Genomic DNA, 15,109 nt, shown 5'->3' with positions numbered 1-15,109 from the left:
GGCCCGAAACGTTGCCTATTTCCTTCGCTCCATAGATGCTGCTGCACCCGCTGTGTTTCTCCAGCTTTTTTGTGTACCTTCAATATTCATACCGTTGGGTTGTGAGCTGCCCGAACAGTTTAAAACATTTTTTTTTAAATTTGCCACAGGCTTAGGGAAAGACACCAAAAATGGAGATTAAATTGCAAATTTGTTTTTTGTTTGTACAATATTTTAGGATGTAAAATACTGAGGATATCAGATGCCTCCGAACTGTACCTCACATCCTTTTGCTATGGCATAGCCTCCTCCAAGTAACAGTATGACACTCCAAGGTAAATTACTTTGGATTTTCGACCAAGTAAGCAGCGGTGGATTTGTTTTTCCCGAGGCTGTTGAAGAACAATTGAGGATAACAAGCACATTATTGTTTAGTTATGTTTAGAGATACAACACGGAAATAGGCTCTTCAGCCCACCGAGTCCGCGCCGACCAGTGATCACTCCGTACACTAGCACTATCCTACACTATTTAAAATATTTACGGAAGCCAATTAGCCTACAAAAACCTACATGTCTTTGAAGTGTGGGCGGAAACCGGCGCAGCCGAGGAAAACCCACGCTGCCACGGGGAGAACATGCAAACTCCGTACAGTCAGCACTCTTAATAAGGATCAATACCGGGTCTCTAGCACTGCAACTCCACCACTGCGCCACTGTGGCGCCCTGTGTCTGTGCAAGAGCTTGTTAATTGCTAAATTCGGGTAGAAATGTCAGTGGTTCTTAATGCTAATCATCTCAATGGTCTCAAAGATGATTGACATTTGTAACAGCATATAACCTCCCCACCACCAATTTATACAGAGCATTTAGAGTGATCAAGAGATAGATTCCTTCAACGCAACCTATCCATGCCGACCATGATGCCCATCTACACTCGCCCCACCTATCCCTCAAAACCTTTCCTATCCACGTACCTGTTCAAAAGTCCTTTAAATGTCATTATGGTACCTGCCACAACTACTTCCTCTGGCAGCTCGTTCCATACACTCACCACCCTCTATGTGAAAATGTTGCCCCTCGGGGCTCATTACATCTTTCCCCTCTCACCTTAAACCCATGCCTTCTGGTTTTTGATTCCCCTTCTCTGGGTAAAAGGCTCTGTACACTCACCCAATCTATAATGTAGCAAAAACGTATTAAGGTACTTCCCAGATATGTTAGTGAACAATGTTTGACACAAACTATAGAAGAAAATAATAAGGCAGGTGTTGACAGCTTTAAAGAGCTAATGTTGAAGAAATAGCATAAAAGAGGGAGGGAAATAGTTGAAAGGCATCATTTTGAGAAGAAATTCCAGAGTTCAGGGTCTAGGCCACCATGGTCACCAATGGTGCATCAATTGAAATTCTGGAATATCAGAAAAAGACACAATGTGCTGGAGTAACTCAGCGGGTCAGGTAGCATCTCTGGAGAGCTGGATAGGCGTGTTTTAGGTTGGGACCCTTCCTCCAACCCGAATATCAGTTCTACAAGAGGCTGGGAACATTGAGATTGTAGTGTTCTCGCAGGCCGAGGATTGGAAGGAGTTAGCTTTGGTCACCAAACACAGTGCAGATGGAAGGTTGGAATGGTAAGTTAGGATATATCTTTAGGAGGGTAGCGTGGGATTGGAACTAGCAAATCGAGAGCTGAAAAACATTTGGATGGCAAATTCAGCAGCAGCTGAGTTAAGGAAGAGGCAAAGAAGGCCACCATTACAGGGATGGTGCTATACGGTGGCACAGCAGTAGAGTTGCTGCCTCACAGCGCCAGAGACCCGGGTTCGACCCTGACTACTGGTGCTGTCTTTATGGAGTTTGTACGATCTCCCTGTGACCTACCTAATCTCCGGTTTCCTCCCACACTCCAAAGACGTACAGGTTTATAGGTTAATTGGCTTCGGTAAAATTGTAAATTGTCCCTAGTGCATAGGATATTGTTAGTGTGCGGGGATCAATGGTTGGTGTGGACTGAGTGTGCCGAAGGGCCTGCTTCCACACTGTATCTCGAAATGTAACTAAACTAAGATGGGGATGGGCAGTGATGGTGCTATCAAATATGCCGGGCTGCCAACATTGGGTGAGAGTTGATGTGAGGTAGGGAGCTTTTGCATTTTTCAGCTTGAAATTATGCAATCTGGTGCATACTGTAGTGAGTCTTTTAACTTACACTTGAATGCAACATTTATGCTTCACATTGGATTAGGTATGAATAAGGTTAGGCTAAATTACATTCCTTTTACATTCCACAGTAGAGCCAGGCTCTGATCAACAGGCGCAGCACATGAATAACCTTAGTATATTCATGTATGGAAATCAGATTATAATTCATGCTGTTATGCATATATATAGAGAAACAAAAACATAGAAACAAGGCAAGAGGAGAGTCTTCCATCACTGTTCTGCACAAATAAATCAATTAACCTTACCCTTTGACTATAGAAACAAGACGGAAAATAATGCCACATATTCAACCGTATATGGTTCAATGAAATTAAGATCTATATGTAAAATATATATATGGAAATAGGCCCTTCGGCCCACCAAGTCCACACCGACCAGCAATCTACCATACACCAGTTGTATCCTACATGCCAGGGAATTTTACAGCAGCCAATTAGCCTACAAACCTGCACTTCTTTCAGATGTGGGAGAAACCGGAATATCCAGAGAAAACCATGTGGTCATAAGTAGTAGTCAGGATCAAATCTGGGTCTGTGGTGCTGCCACTGTGCCACCCCTTTAAATTGTTTGTTCTGTAATATATTTATTATGGTGTCAAGTCAATAAAGATGAACACATTATTCTTATTTCTGCCCTTAGTTGGATAGCACACATCTCCAGTCATTGTGTATTATGGCTGGTTTTCAACCTCTTCAGTCTGAAGGTCTCGACCCGAAACATCACCCATTCTTTCTCTCCAAAGATACTGCCTGTCCTGCTGAGTTATTCCAGCTTTTAGTGTCTTTCTTCAGTTTAAACCACCATCTGCAGTTCCTTCCTACACTCTTTGTTAAGCGAAACAGGTCCTATTCACATAATGGTATTCACCTCAACTAAGTATTTTCTTCACCTCCGTTGCTGCAGAGAATACAATCCCAGTTATCAAATCTTTTTTCAAAGTGAAAAAAAATTCCAGGCCTGCCAATATGTTCAGCTTGAAATTATGCAATCTGGTGCATACTGTAGTGAATCTTTTAACTTACACTTGAATGCAACATTTATGCTTCACATTGGATTAGGTATGAATAAGGTTAGGCTAAATTACATTCCTTTTACATTCCCTTAAGTCACCCCTGGATCCTCTCCAGAGCAATTGCACCTTTTTTACAGTGTGTCATAGTCTTACAGCATGAAAACAGGCCCTTCATCCCAACTTGTCCATGCAGATCAAGATGCCCCATCTAAACTAGTCCCATTTATCTGCATTAGCTCCATATCCCTTTAAACCTGTGTGTGTGTAAGGGTGTGTGTTAGGTTGTACGTGAGAGTGTGTATCAGTGAAGCGGCGACAACACCTGGAGTGAGTGGAGACTTGGCGATGTCCGGGGAGCATTTTCCCCTCTCCCCTCCTCCCCGGGAATGCGGGCTGGCCCAGGTTCTCTGTGTCCAGCTGGGGTCCAGGGGAGTTGAGGGTCTGTGACCTGGGGGTCCGGGGGAGGTGAGGGTAAGTGACTCGGGGGTCCACGGGAGGTGAAGGACAGTGACCCGGGGGTCCACGGGAGGTGAAGGACAGTGACTCGGGGGTTGGGCATCGGAGCGGAGCTATAGCCCGAGATTCATCCCCACGGCCCCGGAGGCGGAACCAACACCCCCCACTCCCCCGGTCAGCTCCTGGCTCCGGGCCGGGGTTAAAACTCCATGCGGTGTGGACGGAGCGGCCGACGGACACAGAACCACTGGAGGTGATGGTGGCAGGTGTGAGCGGTGCCTCAGGGGGTCGGTGCTGGGACCACCGCTGTGTCTCACCTATCACACTATCTGCATGGGTATGTGAATGCGGGTGAGGCAGCATCTGTAGAGTGGTAGACAAAAATGCTGGAGAAAAGCTTGAGTCTGAAGAAGGGTCACACTCAGACATAGATGCTGCCTCACCCGCTGAGTTTCTCCAGCATTTTTGTCTACATTGCCATTTTAAATAGTATGCGATGGGCGTAACCCAATTATATTGCTCTTTCTTTACGGGAAACCCGCCGACAGAAAACTATTCTCATTGGTGAGTGTGGAGGAGTGTGACTTTATTTATATATTGTTTTAAATTGAGCATGAGAACTTCCAACATCAGCGTGAGAGCGTGAGAATTTTGTCAAATGCATGTCTCACGCTCAATGCATGAGAGTTGGCAGCCCTAAATATGACAACCAGGCAGCAATGTGTCTAGGTTAAAAAAAGAGTTATGTTCTAATTGTGCAAATGATTCAGCATTTGCACGTATGTGTTCTAGGTGTAAATGTTTTACTCTTTCGAACACATCAACCATTTTAATGAGTAACCATATCCTTGATAATACAGGTAAATCGTCAACTCACATTTTGTTACATTAGTAATTTTCCAGTGTAATCCTCTGCAAATTCTGCTGATGTATGAGACTGAATTATAAAGCTATCTTCATTACCATCTCCCCACACACAATGCACAGCTCCAGGCTTTTTGAATGTTATCATATTGCCACGTATAATTCAACTGCAATCTCTATCTCCTTGGACTCGGGGACCTTACAGAATTTACCACTACAAGGTATACAAGGGGATCATTAAATTTCAATCAAACTCCTACAGCCTCCTTCCATGCTGTAGTAACTAAATGAGCAAATTTGTAAAAAATGTAAAGTGTTGGAATAACTCAGCAGGACAGGCAGGCTGACCCACAGAGTTACGTCTGCACTTTGTGTTTTGCTCAAGATTCCTTGCGTAAGTTTGTTTTGTAAATTTCATTTAATTATTTCTCATTCTTCTGAACTCCAGGGAGTACAATCCCAAACTATTCATTCTCTGCTCAGACAGCAATGCTGTTTTTATGGACCCAGACCCATTCTCACCACGCGCTCTCCATTGCAATACATTCATTCTCATATAAGGAAAGGCAAAATTGTGCACATTATTCCAAGTGCAGTCTCACTAAGGACCGAGGTAACTGCAGCAATACTTGGTTATCTCGGGCTTCAATACTTCAGGCTTCTGAAGGTTCCTTGCATGAGCTCGGATTCACCTCTATCCATTGCGAACATTGGACTTTGTATTCCCTTTGCACCATCTATTGTATTTGAGTTTCACATGATTGTACACATGTACAGTGTTATCTGATCTGTATGGATAGCGTGCAAACAAAGCTTTTCACTGCCGCCCAGGACATTTGACAATAATAAATCTGAACCTAAACCTAACCCTAATTATGTACCCGCATATAGAAGCAAACTTCCCAAATGTTCCCTTCACGGAGTCTCCTCTTGTCCATAGTCCAAGTACGTAGCTTCACCTACCTTTTGGATTAAACCACCATTTCAGCGAAGGTTTTTGGGACGGAAAGAAGCAGAGCATAATAACGATCGTCATTCCCGTCACTGCATCCGACACATAACTGCAAGAGAGCGTTGTGGAACAAAGCTTAGAGGAGGAGGTTGACCTTTACTATTGACCTCACCTCCTAGTTAGGGGCAAACAGAGCCATTTGTGTGAAGAATTCTTTCTCAGTCAAAAAACAAGCTGCTGGAGGAACCCAGTGGTTCAAGCAGCATCTGCGGAAGTAAAAGTATGGTCAACGTTTTTCTGCAAGACCCTACATCAGGATTGAAAGTGTGGAGGGAAGATAGGCAGCCTACCCTGATCCATTTCATTCTTCCTACCCCCATTCCCACTAACCTTCACCTCCCCACATCATGAACATATGAGGGCCAAATTTACAGTAACCAATTAATCTACCAGCAAGGTTTGAATGTGGGAGACAATGGTAGCACTCAGAGGAAATCCATGTGTCACAGGGAGGATACCCAAATTCACCGAAGACAGCACCCAAGGTCAGGATCGAACCTGGGAAGGTTGAATTGTGAGGTAGTGACTCTATCAGTTGCTCCGCTCAATGCTGGACCAGCTATCCAACTCCTCAAATACATCAGTGGAACTCAGACTCCAGATCGAATGGCGAGAAATTATCTGGGATTTCTGAATTAGTCTCTACAGGTAGTTGTCTCAACAACTGATTGAGCAAGATGTCTGATCTCCCACTATCTCAGCTGGAGAATTCAAATAAATCTGAAACAAAAAGCTGGTGCTCACAAACTAGGCACAGAATAGGCCCAAGAGAATGGACTCTGGAGTGAAAGAAGATGAGTGTTTGTGGTGGAACTCAGCCGGTCAGGCAGCATCTGTGGATGCAAATGGACTGTTGATATTTTGGGTCGAAACCCTTCAACTAAAGTGCTCACTTATGTCTTTTGTGCAGGAAGATTTATTCTGCCTATTCTGGCTTATACATAAGCCCAGGCTCTCCAATGTGGCTGACTCCGAACTGATGCTTCAGTCCAAAGCCAATTAGGGATAGATAATAAATGCTGCCGTCCAGTTCCTGTGAGAAATGCTGAGAATCTATATTCTACACTCTGTGTGTTCCCCTTTGCTCTATCTTTAGTTTAGTTTAGAGAGATAAAGCGTGGAAACATGCCCTTTGGCCCACTGAGTCCGTGCTGACAAGCGACCCCCATACACTAGCACTATCCTGCACACCAGGTACAATTTACAATTTTTACTGATGCCAATTAACCTACAAACCTGTACGTCTTTGGTGTGTGGGAGAAAACCGGAGCTCCCGGAGAAAACCCACACAGTCACGGGGGGGAACGTACATACTCCGTACAGACAACACCCGTGGTCAGGATCGAACCCCGGTCTCTGGCTCTGTTAGGCAGCAACTCTACCGCTGTACCACCAAGCCACCCTAGTATGCTTTACTTTGACGAGTATATTTTAAGTATAATATATCTGATCTGTTTGGATAGCATGGAAATCAATGCTTTTCACTGTGCCATGGTACACATGACAAGAATAAACCTAAACCCGTCAGGTCGGCATGGGCAAGTTGGGCTGAAGGGCCTGTTTCCGATGCTGTATGACTCTATGACTGTGCTTGTGAATGGCTTGATTGTATTCATGTATAGTATCATCTGATTTGATTGTACAGATGGCAAACAAAAACCTTTCACTGTATCTCAGTACACATGACAATAATAAACTGATAATAATAAGCCATTAATAATGATAAGAATCGATGATAGTAATAAATTAATCATAGAACATTAAAGCTAGAAGAATAAAATCCTCCCCGTTCAGCCGGAGTCTCATAACTCCAGTGACCTTGGTTCAATCTTGACTGTGGGTGCTGTTTGTATGTAAATTGACAACATGGGTTTCCTCTGGGTGCTCAGTTTCTTCCCACACTGGTAGATTAATTGCTGTGTCCTGTTCCTGCAATGCACCTGTAGGTGAGTGGTAGAAATTGGAAGAGGTTGATGGGAATATGGGGAGGATAGGCTATTGGAGACTCGTGATAGACACAAAGTGCTGGAGTGACATAGAAACATAGAAAATAGGTGCAGGAGTAAGGTTTTTGGCCCTTCGAGCCAGCACCACCATTCAATATGATATTGGCTGATGATCCAAAATCAGTGCCCCCCTTCCTGCTTTCTCCCCATATCCCTTGATTGTGTTGGCCATAAGAGCTATGTCTAACTCTCTCTTGAAAACAGCAGGTCAGGCAGCATCTCTGGAAGAAAGGGATGGGTGATGTTTTGGGTCGGGACCTTTCTTCAGATTGAAAGGAGGGGGTGAGGAGGGGGTTTGAAGAGCTGGAGGCGTGAAAAGAGACAAATCAAGGCCAGCCACAGACGGAGACTAGGTTTGTTTAGAGAACCAGCGTAGACTCGATGGTCCAACATTACTCCTTCTATATTGTTAGGAAAGATGAAGACATCCATAGTTGATTTGAACACAAGATAAATGATTTGAATGCAGTAATAGATGCCAACCGTTCAAACTTCACCTCATATTTCTCTCTATTACAACATCCAGCTATTTGTTAACCAGTTAATCCATTCCAACTGCCAATGTAAACATGTCCTCTCTGACTGTTCTAAATACATAAACCTGAACTCTGACATGCATCTACACGGGTGAATATGAAAGATTAGTTTTGAGTTCCGAAAGGCAAAACAAAGACAGGTGCTGGAAATCTGAAGGAAAAGAAAATCTGAAAATACAGGAAATATTCATCTGCAAGGGGAGAGAAACAGAATCAATGATTTGGGTTCATGATCATTCGTCAGTTTTGGGCTTACTTGCTTTGATTTGTTAAACAACTAATGTTTCCACTCATAGATGGACACAAAGTACTGGAGTAACTCAGTGGGTCAGGCAGCATCTCTGGAGAACATGGATAGGTGACGTTACGAGTCGGGACCCTTCCTTAATCTAATTGTGGGGGGAAGAAAGCTGGAAGAGAGGAAGGGCAGGACAAAGCCTGCCAGGTAATAGGTTGGAATTGGTTGATACAGGTGAAGGAGTTTTAATAGGCAGACGGTGGGCAAACATCACCTATCCATGCTCTCCAGAGACGCTGCCCCACCCACTGAGTTACTCCAGCACTTTGTGTCTGTTTTGTAAACCTGCATCTGCACTTCCTTGTACCTATATTCCACCCATTAGCTTACTTCGAGGTCTCTCTATAAATGGCTGAGTGAATATTTTTCTTGGTTCTGTGATCCTAGAATAGATGTTATGGACTTAGTAATGGTCTTTGGAGGCAATAACGAAGGAGTTGTTTACTATGCCGTTGTAATGTTTTGCACACTTCTATTGAGATAACCAAGGATGTTTAGTCTTTGAGTATATTCAAGTTAGTGATACACAGGTTGTTGGATATAAAAGAAATTCGTGAAGTGGGTGGGGACGTGTGTCTGGGACAATGGCGGGCATGATCTTATTGAACAGTGGAATACTGAGTGGCCAAATGACCATGTCCTGTCTCTATTTCTATTACACATCTCTCAGAATATTTTTAGTTCATCTAAACAAATGGAAAGGAGGTCTTCTTACCCTTTGGGGAACAGAATGGCCCAACCTGTAATGAATTTTGGATCTCTCGTGAAAAGCAAAACCGCAAATAAGAAGAAGAACATCGAGACAGCACCCTCTGCATACCTGAAAATCAATTCACAAAGAACAAACGAGCATTTATTCAGCACTTTTCACAATCTCAGGAAGTTTCAAAGCACTTTCTACAAACCTGGCATTTGGGGAACACTATTCGCTGCACTTAAATTATAATTAAATCGATTTGAAGTATAGACATGGAGGCGATGTGGGAAAATAGCAGGTAGTCCATGTACAACCGGATTGCTGAATGTTACAATGATCAAATGACATGTTTGTTTCGATCGATGGAATGATACAGTATGGAGACAGGCCCTTCGGCCCACCTTGTCCACGCTGACCATCAATCACCCGCTCACACCAGTTCTATGTTATCCCACGTTTGCATCCACTCCTTACACACCAGGGGCAATTTACAGAGGCTGTTTAACCTACAAACCCACACGTGTTTGGGATGCAGGAGGAAACCGGAGCACCTGGAGGAAACACACATGGCCACAGGGAGAACGTGCAAACTGCACACACTCAGCACCCAGGTCTGGATCGATCCGGGTTGCTGTGAGGCAGGTGTGGCACTTTGCCACCGTCGATGACGATGATTGAGGAATCTATACTATTGGCTAAAGTCAAAACCACTGTCAAAAACTTCCTTGCAATTCTTTGGTAGAGTGTTATGGGGGTTTTTATGTCACACCAAGGGGACATACAGGGCTTTAAGTTAAAACCTCATTGACTGGGTGTTAGGATTTGGTGTTCAATAACAATAATTTGGTGAGTACTTTGGGAAAATATAATAGGAATTACATAATTTAATTCAAATGAAACATCTTCGATCAAATACATTCTCTTCTGTGGAAGGCCTTCATCTCCACATCTTGTGGGGCAAAATGGTTGCTGGAAGCATGGGACGGGATAGAGGAACAAGATGGTGTGAGTGGGAGGAGGATGAAATGTACAATGATTTGAATAGAAAATGATCAAGTTGACCATCTCCTTGTAGAACAGGGAACTCTAGCAAAAGATTAATGGGATTCTGAGAAAACTTCGAAGATTGCCCATTGATTGACTTTGCCTCCCAGAGGTTTGAGGCCGACAGACTTAGTCATAAAATGCTATAACCATTTATTGTGCAATGATTAAAATTCTAAGACTCAAAGTCAGTTTAACTGACTCGGGTGGCACATAGAGTGGCTACAGAGTAATGCTTTGCTAAACATGGTGCCGATCAGATCCCAAAGCAGAATGTTGCTGAAGCAACCTTCTACTGCTGATGGAAATCTGAAACAAAATTAAAAATAACAGCAGGAGAAGCAGCATCTGTGGAAAGAAAAACAGGCTATGCTTTAGGTCTGTGATTAGAACACAGAACGTAGAACAGTACAGCATAGGAAGAGGCCCTTTGGCCCATAATGTCTGTGCCGAACATAATGCCAGGACTAATGCTTATCTGCCTGGACATAATGCCAACTTTTATCTTCCTGCATTAATTCCCTGCATATCCATGTGTCTATCCAATAGTTTCTTAAATGCCACTATTGTATCTCTCTTCATCACCACCCCTGGCAGTGCGCTCCAGGCATTCATCACCATCTGCGTAAAAAGACTTCCCCGCACCTCTCCTTCAAATTTTGCCCCTCTCATCTTCAAGCTGTGCCCTCTAGTCTTTGAGATTTCCACCCTGGAATGTTGATGATTTCTCATTAAATTCGCAGAGCTGAAGTATCGACTGTTTCTCCCTCCACAGATGCTGCCTGACCTGCTGAGATTTTGTAGCTTGCTGTGTTTGAACTTACTTGGAGGTATAGGATGTGATTTTGGGAATGAGACCTATATTTTGGAACGGATGTTGGATTGATGTGATTACGTTTTGGAACCGCGAAAGGGAAAATAATTGTACTGGTATTACTGGTATTGCTGGTGGCAATCTCATTTGGCAACAGAAGTAATTGATAATAAATCACTCCACTGCAACTATGAAATGTCGGCCTATTCGGAAGCATCTGTTCCAAATCCTGCACTGATTTCAGTGAACCTGCTAATTAACACAACATACAGCACATTACCAATGTAGATCCACCCATGCTTACGTGAATGGCCCCAGTTTACTGTATTCATACTTTATTGCACTCATTACTTTGGCTTCAGTTTTTGCAGTACTTCCCTTCTTCCTGCACGACCTAAAGGGAGGAGCGACAAAGGAGAAAAGAAATGCTAGAATTATCCCTACGACAAAGTTTCAGCACAGAATCCACACTGGATAATGGTGAATTTTACTTTCTGAAACCATAGTCCATGCTAGGTCAAAAAGATCACACATTTTACACAGAACATAGAATGACATCTGAGCATTCTCTGCACTTTTGTTATTTTTTTAATCTGAATCTGATCCTTGTGTAATTCGTTGAGAGAGAATGGTTCACAGCCCTCTATATAAACTACTAAGGAAATCCCTGAGGCAAACAGTCTATAAGTAACTCAGGTTGACATAGATTTTTGAATATATTCATATTTCATGTAGTAGTCGTACATTAACACATGTTAAAGTGGTGCAGCTGATAGACCTGCTGCCTCACAGCACCAGAGAAATGTGATCTTGGGTGCTGTCTGCTGTTTGCTGTTGACACTGTGGTGGTGGGCCTGATCTCAGACAACGATGAGAGGGCCTACCGGGAGGAGGTGGCTGATCTAGCACTCTGGTGTCAGGACAACAGCCTCCTCTTGAACATCAAAAAAATTAAGGAGCTGATCGTGGACTTTAGGAGGACACATCATCTGAGGATGTACACTCCATTGAGGATAAATGGGGATACTGTGGATAGGGTGAGCTGTTTTAAATATCTGGGAGTCCACATCTCTGAGGATCTGACATGGACATCACACGCCGCAGCACTCGTGAGTAAGGCAAGGCAGCGCCTTTACCACCTCAGGCAATTGAGGAAATTCAGAGTGTCTCCGAGGATCCTCCAGTGCTTCTACTCAGCGGCGGTGGAAAGCATCTTGTCCGGAAATATTACCATCTGGTTTGGGAATTGCTCGGCCGAACGCACTATGGGAACTTCACTCGCCCCCCTGCAGGAACTATACAACAGGAGGTGCAACTCCAGAGCCAATAAAATCATGGGAGACCCCTTCCACCCATGCAACGGACTGTTCCAGCTGCTACGGTCAGGCAAACGCCTCTGTTGCCATGCAGTGAGAACGGAGAGGTTGAGAAGGAGTTTCTTCCCAGAGGCCATTTGGACTGTAAACTCCTATCTCACCAGGGACTAACTTTACTGAATGTTTTTCCTTCCAATATTTAATATGTAAAAGAATATGTGTGTGTTTATGAATGTGTTTATAGTTTGTTTGTTTGTTTGTTTGTTTGTCTTTTTGCACAAAGTCCGCGAGCATTGCCACCTTTCATTTCACTGCACATCTCGTATGTGTATGTGACGAATAAACGTGACTTGACTTGACTTGTCTGCGTGGAGTTGGTATGTTCGTCCTATGACTGCTTGGGTTCCCTCTGGGTGCTCCAGTTTGCTCCCACATCACAAAGATATACGATTTTGTAGGTTAAGTGGCTTCTGTAAATTGCCCCTGGTGTGTAGGGTGTGGGCATGAAAGTGGCTTAACATAGAACGAGTGTGAACATGTGATCGATGGTTGGTGTGAACTCAGTGGGCTGAAGAGCCTAGTTTCAGTGCTGCATATTTCAATCAATCAAAACATTATTAGATGCATTCAGAAATGTTAAAGGCTATGGGATCGAAGGGCGAGTGGCAAAGTGGATCTCACATTGTCACAGTGGCTAAAGGTGGAATGTAGATGGGTGTTTTTATGATTGAAAGGCCGTTACCAGGATTATTCCGTGGGACGTAGTACACAGTCACGGTTTTAATTTAAAATAATAATGATTTAAAAGTAGTGGCATGATAAAGAGGTTTGTGGATGAAACAAACTGAAGTGTGTGGTTGACAATGCGCTGGAGATAAAGTCATACAGCACAGAAGCAGGCCCTTTGGCCCATCTCATCCATGCCAACCAAGATGCCCCATTTAAGCTAGTCCCATTTACCCGTATTATGCCCATATCTCTCTAAACCTTTCCTATCCGTGTATCTTCATTTGTTGGTGAAACTTTATAATCAGTAGGGATTTTCCAAATGGTCGACTGAAATACTCTTATAGGGCAGCACAGTGATGCAGAGGTAGAGTTGCTGCCTTACAGTGCCAGAGGCCAGAGTTCGATCCAGGCTATGGGTGCTGACTATACAGAGTTTGTACATTCTCCCTGTGACCGTGTGGGGTTTTCTCCGGGTGCTCCGGTTTTCTCCCACACTCCAAAGACCTACAAGTTTGTAGGTTAACTGGCCATGGTAAAATGACAAATTGTCCCTAGTGTGTAGGATAGTGCTAGTGTACGGGGTGATCGCTGGTCGACACGGACTTGGTGGACCGGAAGTCCTGTTTCTGCGTGGTATCTCTAAAGTCTAACGGTAATGTTTGAAGATGTGGGAGATAGATGCCAAGGCCTGGACTAAAGGCACGCAAGGAAGATTTCAACTCAGAATTGTTCCTATTCCATATGTCCTTCTTGATACCTTATGTTGAATCCTCCATGTAGGAAAGCGATCCACACCCAGCCAACGATCAGGAAGAGGAATGCGAGCGGGAAGGAAAAGATGAACCATGAGGCAAAGTTCAGGTCATCACAGGCAGGGAAATAACTGAAACAAAATAAGATTATCCCTCAGTCTCATAACTTGGAGAAACAAAGCAAATCACAGCACATCATCTGTAAAATCACAAGATTTAATAGCAAACGGCCCTTTGGTCCACCGGGTCTGTACCAACCAACAATTACCCATGCACACTAGTTTTACATCATCCCACATTCACACCCACTCCCTACACACTAGGGGCAATTTAGACTGCCAATTCACCTTCAAACCCGCACATCTTTGGGATGTGGGGGGAAACTGTATCTCAAAACTAAAAGGAAAGGATGTTTCCACTAGTGGGAGAGTCCAGGACCAGAGGCCATAGCCGAAGAATAGAAGGATGTACCTTTAGATAGGAGATGAGGAGGAATTTCTTTAGTCAAAGGGTGCTGATTCTGTGGAAAATCATTGCCACAGAACGCTGTGGAGGCCAAGTCAATGCACATGTTTAAGGCGGAGATTGATATATTCTTGATTAGTACGAGTGTCAGGGGTTATGGGGAGAAAGGCAGGGGAGAGGGAAAGATAGATCAGCCACGATTGAATGGCGGAGTAGACTTGATGGGCCGAATGACCTAATTCTGCTCCTATAACTTATGAACTTAAAACCAAAATTAAACGTTTGAGCAGCAATGAGCAACCATTATTCTTTTATCTCTCACAATAGTGGAAAGTAACCTTGGGTTACATATTACACAGCTTAGAGCAGTGTAACACGTGTCTCAGTAAAGCACCCCCCAGAGCATCAGGACAGAACTTTCATCACCCTCATTCGCTGTTCTTGCAGGATCGCTCAGCAAAAGTGACAATGTTTATTTTAAAGCAAAATTGCAAGTTTCACTTTACATTTTCAGCTGCCCAACCAGAATCAGGTTAGGAGTTGTCCCAGTCAGTGTGGCGGTCCCTCCAATACTTGCAGCGTAAGGAATGGAGACAAGGAAACCCTTCCATAGTTTCTTCCGGTCTTCTGCAACCTTCTGCTGCATGAGTGTCAAGTTAGCATTTGTTTCAAATTCCTCTGGGCTTTTGCTGTGGAAGGAAACCAAAGGCCATATACAGGCAGTGCTATAATTTCCTCAATTAATGCAGGTTCATAAGCTAAACTAATGCTGTTCTCAGGACTGAGAACACTATTAGAATAGATACTTAAATAGGTAATTAAAGATAGACACAAAAAGCTGGAGTAACAGCAGGTTAGACAGCATCTCTGGAGGAAAGGAATAGGTGACATTTTGGGTCGAGACC

General features: G+C 43.7%; 1 protein-coding gene and 1 long non-coding RNA gene across 3 annotated transcripts in view; one reads left to right on the top strand and one right to left on the bottom strand.

Annotated features, from left to right (window-relative positions):
• LOC129707276 (uncharacterized) overlaps positions 1 to 15,109 on the top strand; it is a 95,987-nt gene that overhangs the window by 57,442 nt on the left and 23,436 nt on the right. The window lies entirely within an intron of this gene.
• Positions 1 to 15,109, bottom strand: part of slc13a3 (solute carrier family 13 member 3) — a 47,678-nt gene that overhangs the window by 11,483 nt on the left and 21,086 nt on the right. The window contains exons 5-10 of the mRNA XM_055652183.1: positions 14,711 to 14,893; positions 13,745 to 13,870; positions 11,247 to 11,336; positions 9,103 to 9,207; positions 5,499 to 5,596; positions 259 to 371 (exon numbers count right to left, since the gene is read on the bottom strand). Coding sequence (XP_055508158.1) covers positions 259 to 371; positions 5,499 to 5,596; positions 9,103 to 9,207; positions 11,247 to 11,336; positions 13,745 to 13,870; positions 14,711 to 14,893 — 715 coding nt within the window. The remainder of the gene's footprint in view (positions 1 to 258; positions 372 to 5,498; positions 5,597 to 9,102; positions 9,208 to 11,246; positions 11,337 to 13,744; positions 13,871 to 14,710; positions 14,894 to 15,109) is intronic.

Source organism: Leucoraja erinacea, chromosome 21 (genome assembly GCF_028641065.1).
Source record: "Leucoraja erinacea ecotype New England chromosome 21, Leri_hhj_1, whole genome shotgun sequence".
NCBI classification, from domain to species: Eukaryota; Metazoa; Chordata; class Chondrichthyes; order Rajiformes; family Rajidae; genus Leucoraja; species Leucoraja erinaceus.
Note: the sequence above shows the minus strand (reverse complement) of the source record. Positions and strands in the feature narration are given on the sequence as shown.